We start from the raw sequence: 5458 nt of genomic DNA, 5'->3' as shown, positions 1-5458 counted from the left end.
AAGAAAATTAGATAGGAATTGAGAAAGAAAGCAAGAAATGGGATAAATTTGAAAATGAAATGGATTAGGACTTAAAAGTTAGTGAAATTGAGCCATTTAGCCTATTTGGGCTAAGATTTAATATAATAATTTTAGATTGATTTTTAGAGTTGAATTTTAATTAAAAATAATATAAAATAAAATAAAAATTTAGATGGCCTCACTTGACTCCATTTTTGTAGATGTACATAATATGCTTTGGTATAAAATTAGGCTTCACGAGTAGAGAATTTGTTGACAAACTTGATTTTTTTTTTGGTAATTGGCCATTTCTTAACAAGTCTAAGCCTAGCAACGTTTTGCTCAACTTGACTTGTCTGTAGTTCTAAAAATGGTTGATTGGTAGAGTTTCTTATAGTCAAGAGGGATTTGTGTCATTTTTTAAAATACAAGGATGATTTGGGCAATTTAGGCAAAAGTTAGGATGGTAGTGAAATTTACTCTATTTTACATTTATGGAAATCTTTTGAAGGAAGACAACAATTATTTGGTTTGAAGGCTCACAAAGCAACAGCAGATACTTTTTCTATTTAAATAAATTTGTTTACATTCATAAACAATACAAATTCTTTTGAATTTATTTTAAAAACACAACCAATTCATTTGAATAATGACAAAAATAAGAAAAAATAATTCATTTTAATTATCTTAATATAATTTATTGGAGTTATTAATGTGAATGAATGTGATTTTATGTTCATATGAATGCTATTAAAATCTATCGAGGAAATGTATAAAATTTTCAAAACCATTTTATTTATTTATTTAAATAATTTTTAAAATTTTGGAAACTTTATGAATTCCTTTAAATTTGTTCAAACAATTTCCTTTAACAAAAATGGGAAAGTAAAATAACACTCCTCTAAATTAGTTTAATGTAATTTAATACATTTAAATTTAATGTGATTTATATTACATTGAAATTTTTTGTTTGTAAATAATGTAATTTAAATTTATTGTAATTTAATTGATATAAATAATCTAGATTGAATTATATATATATATATATGTGTGTGTAGAAAATTATACTAGTTCGAGCTATAATTTTGTAAATAATCTCAAAAGTTTGATTTATATGTGACAAAAAATTTAGAATTCCATCGGCAGCCACGATAAAATCACGTGCGATAAATTTTTATTGCCAATATGAATCGTACACGGCTACTACTCTTTCTATCATCATACATATAACACCTTATTTTCGTCTTATTTTCTGCGAAAGTCTCAAGTTAAACACTCCAAAACTCGAGAACAAAACCCTAGTTCGTATAAAATTTCCTCTTCAACAAAGGTAAAATACTTTCTTCTTCATTGTTTGTCTTGCCTCAAATGCTCAATTAATCATGCATTTTGTTCAATTTGGGTACAAAGTAAGTTGATTTGCATTCTCTAGATGTAATTTGCTTTGGGTAACTTATTTATGGTTTTAAGGGTTTTCAAGTTGAATTTGGGTTTTCTTGTTTTTGGAAATTTTTTGAAGAATTAGAAATGGCAGAGGGGTGGTGGGTCGGGAATGTGGCGATGGACCCGATGCCTTCGTCTTCAATGTCGTCCCTTCAACTTATAAGCACCTATGGTGATGACTACATTAGCGGAAGCAACAACGATCCTAACCCTAAAACCAAAAATGTTGACCCCAAAAATGAAGAAGGACAAGAGAAAGATCAGGATCAGAGCGTGCTTGAAGTTTCTGAACCAACCACTATCGCACGCCGACCTAGAGGCCGACCGCCGAGTTCAAAGAATAAGTCGAAGCCACCAACAATCATCACCAAGGAAATGCCCAACACCCTATTCAGCAGCATACTAGAAATTGGCAATGGCGCTGACATTGTGAAAAGCATTTCCACCTTTGCTGAACGCCGCCACTGTGGAGTGGCAGTGCTCAGTGGTAGTGGCATAATCACTGATGTGACTCTCCAGCAACCAGGTGGTTTTGGTGGAGTGATTGTGCTCCAAGGAAGGTTCGAGATACTGTCTTTATCAGGTGTGTTCTTACCAGTGCCATCACCAGTGAAGGCCAATGGGTTAACGGTGTACTTAGCTAGTGGACAAGGGCAGGTGGTGGGAGGAGTTGTGGCAGGTCCGTTGGTGACATCAGGGCCGGTGATAGTGGTGGCAGGGACTTTCGCAAACGCGGAATATGAGCGACTGCCGATGAAAAAAGATGAGGAAACGATGAAGGTGACTATAGAAACATCTCAAGCTCATGGTTTAGCTTATCAATCCCCATCTTTGCTTGTACACAATGTTCCTGCCAATGTCCTACGCAATGCTCAAATGTCCAATCATCAACCAATGTGGGCTTAACCACCATTGCACTCGAATGCTCAAAGAGAGAACTCTAAAGCCTGGGTAGTTGTGGTGTTTTGCTGAGTATGTAGTTGTGTTTTCTATATATTTGTTTTTGTTATTATAAACTTTATCAAACTTAAGAATATTTTATTTTTATATAAATTTGTCTGTTCTAGTGATAATAGATTTTTGTTTGGTTTGTTAAAAATGGTGTGCTTTAGATCAAATGCTTTTTAAAAATGGTCTGATCGCAGACAAGAGAAAGCTTGACTGAGAAGTCTTGAGTAATTCATTTCTTGACGCTATTGCAAATTGCCTAGTTATAATGGTGGTCCAAATAGAGCTTCTAGTGACACCACGACCATGGGATCCTAGGAAGACACATCAGAGACTCAACCCTCTTCAATACATTAAAGGACAAAGATCATGGCCAAACCTTGTTTATGTATAGGTATTGCTCATTCGATAGTGCTGTTGCCAAAGGGTATGATTTATTGTTTTTGCTCAAGCTCCCATGGCATGGCATATATATGGTTGAGATCAGATCTATAATTTTAGGGCTTTTATACTTATCTTTGTTATTGTTAGTGTCTTGGGATCAGTACTGGTTTGTTGGGCTCTTTTTTGTGTATTTGTTGTTTATGCAACTATCTATGGTTTCTCCCCAAATTGCCTTTGAGAATATGTACAACAACAACAATATATCCAGCCGTTATCCTACTATGTGAGGTTGACTACATGAATTTTAGACTTTTATGTGGGTTACATCGCAACATATAGTTTGTTTAGAATTCATATTTGGATCTGATTAGGTTTTACGCTGGCTGTCGGTTACCTAACGCAACCCTCATCCTTTATCCGATCTTGGGACCGGCAGTGAATAATATCCCCTGACGGAGTAATGATCCTTTGGGAATATGTATCGCGGGATTTTTCCTTGGCATGTGGACATTGCCCTTAACTAGGCTATGGACTAGGTCATTTTTTGTGCCCCCCAACCGGGCCTCCAAGCTACCCCTAGGTAGCTCCATATCCATGCCAAGAATCCTTTGATTGCTTGTTTCACCCAAACCTGTGGTCCCTCAACCATTGAAGCTGCTTCTTTTTATGTATATACTCCGCTCTCTATGTTGGGTTCTCTTTCTATATGGGACTAGTATCCCCGCTTAGTGTTCTAAAATGCAGTTACCTAGGCGTTAGGCGATCGTCGGGCCCAATTGGTGCCTAGCCGCTTGGGTCGTCGCCTAGCTTGGGTCGCGCAGGGTCTGGGCTGATTATCATTCTCTCTCTCTCTCTCGTCATTACTCTCTCTCACCGCTTTCCTGTTCTCTTTCTTTCCCATTTACTCTCTCTCACTGCCAATCTCGTTCTCTCTCTCTCTCTCGCCGTCAATTGGGCCATTCTCTCCCTACCAGTTCTCGCTCTTCTTCCTCCGATACGTATGACCATCTTCTTTCTTGCTACTTGTTGCTTGCAGGCAGGCAACATTTTTCTTAAGTGTCGCCCAGGCACTTAGACCCTCGTCTGCCACCCAAGTAGCGCCTAACACATTTTAAAACACTGCTCCTGCACTTGTTGTTTTTGTTGGTCTCGTGCCTTAGTCTTATTATTAGCAAAAAAAATAAAAAAAATCTTCAACCTGCTGCATTAATCCATTAATTAATCTCTCAAACCTTAATTGCCTTAAAAGAAAGATAGAGAGAGAGTTTCAGGTTTTATTCATCTGCAGCCTGTGTTTGTCATTATATTTTGAGTCCAAATTGAGTTAATGAATGCTTTATTATCTTCATTTCCAATCTAATAAATTCACATTTGCTTCGTAAACATGTATTTAATATATAGATGGAATCATCCGTTTGAAAAAATAAAGAGAAAAAAAAAAAACATTAATATACTAAAAATACCCGAAGAGGTAACAAACATGAATGGGCACTTAGAATTTATGTAATATTTAAAGGTTTTAAACTCGATATACATGTGTATACATTATTATGTTTGCCAAAGAGGAAACCCAAGATGTGCTGCCATTGGAGGACCGACCAATTGCTGCAATCCATGCCTAAAGAAAAAAACAACAGTAGTTTTTTCAAAAAGAGAGATCACTGACAAGAAATCTGTCATTATCATTGTTATTCATGAAGTTGAAAGAAGGATTAGTTATCAAAGCAGATTCAATTTCTTTGTTCTTCTTTTCATTCTCTCGAACGGTGATTGTTTTTCCCTTTTAATGTTTTATAATTAGATAAGTTCTTTTATTTTAATTAAAGAACAGAGTATATAGGCAATGGAGGTAAATCGATTTACCAATAACAAATTTATATATAAATTTCCAAAGATTATATTTAAAATTGAACCCAAATAATTATTTACATATTAAAACTAAACCTAACCACCGTTGCTTAAAAATTAAACTAAATTTACTGAAATCTATTCAAAGATTAAGTTTTAACTAAATGATACCAATAATTATTTAGACTATAAATTATGAAAAACATGAAATTATGAATTGGAGGCATTTGATGTGCATATTTATAGAGGTTTTGAACGTTAATTGAAAATTGGATGGTTCCACCAGTTGTGTATGTGCATGTGGGCAGTAGACTGAATATAGTGTTCATATAAATCTATAGCAATAGCTTCTTCATCTTTATTATCTTCAAATTTTTTATGAATTATTTGAAAAATCATACGGATGGTATTAGAATATGACTGTTGTTGGAATTTTAATTTTAATATATTAAAATTTTAAATTTATTATTATACAATTATTTCAAATAATTTTGTTAAATAATTATATTTAAAAAATATTAGTAAATTGATTTTAAAATATATTAAATATTATTAAAATTTAACATCATAATATTTATTATTAAATTATAAAATAAATAATAAAATTTTATATTTATAAAAATTATAAATAAAATAAAATAAGTAGAATTAAAATTTATCAATAAATAAATAAAATAGGAAGCAAAATACAAGGAAAACAGGTTAGAGTAATAATAATTTTTAAGATAAAATAATAAAGAATAAATTATTTATAATATATAATAAAAAATAAAATAAGGAATGGATTAAAGATGGCGCGAGCATATTAATAATCAACCGTGTGACGTAGGAATTG

At 33.1% G+C, this 5458-nt stretch overlaps 1 protein-coding gene across 1 annotated transcript; it reads left to right on the top strand.

The window, feature by feature from the left end:
- The first annotated feature begins 1496 nt into the window (after window positions 1–1496).
- LOC127797490 (AT-hook motif nuclear-localized protein 15-like) lies at window positions 1497–2446 on the top strand. The gene has a single exon (XM_052330435.1). It carries the CDS (start codon window positions 1528–1530, stop codon window positions 2347–2349), a length of 822 nt encoding a protein of 273 aa, XP_052186395.1. The 5' UTR covers window positions 1497–1527; the 3' UTR covers window positions 2350–2446.
- Window positions 2447–5458: the final 3012 nt, after the last annotated feature.

The sequence above is a fragment of the Diospyros lotus genome, chromosome 3, assembly GCF_014633365.1.
Source record: "Diospyros lotus cultivar Yz01 chromosome 3, ASM1463336v1, whole genome shotgun sequence".
NCBI lineage: Eukaryota > Viridiplantae > Streptophyta > Magnoliopsida > Ericales > Ebenaceae > Diospyros > Diospyros lotus.
Note: the sequence above shows the minus strand (reverse complement) of the source record. Positions and strands in the feature narration are given on the sequence as shown.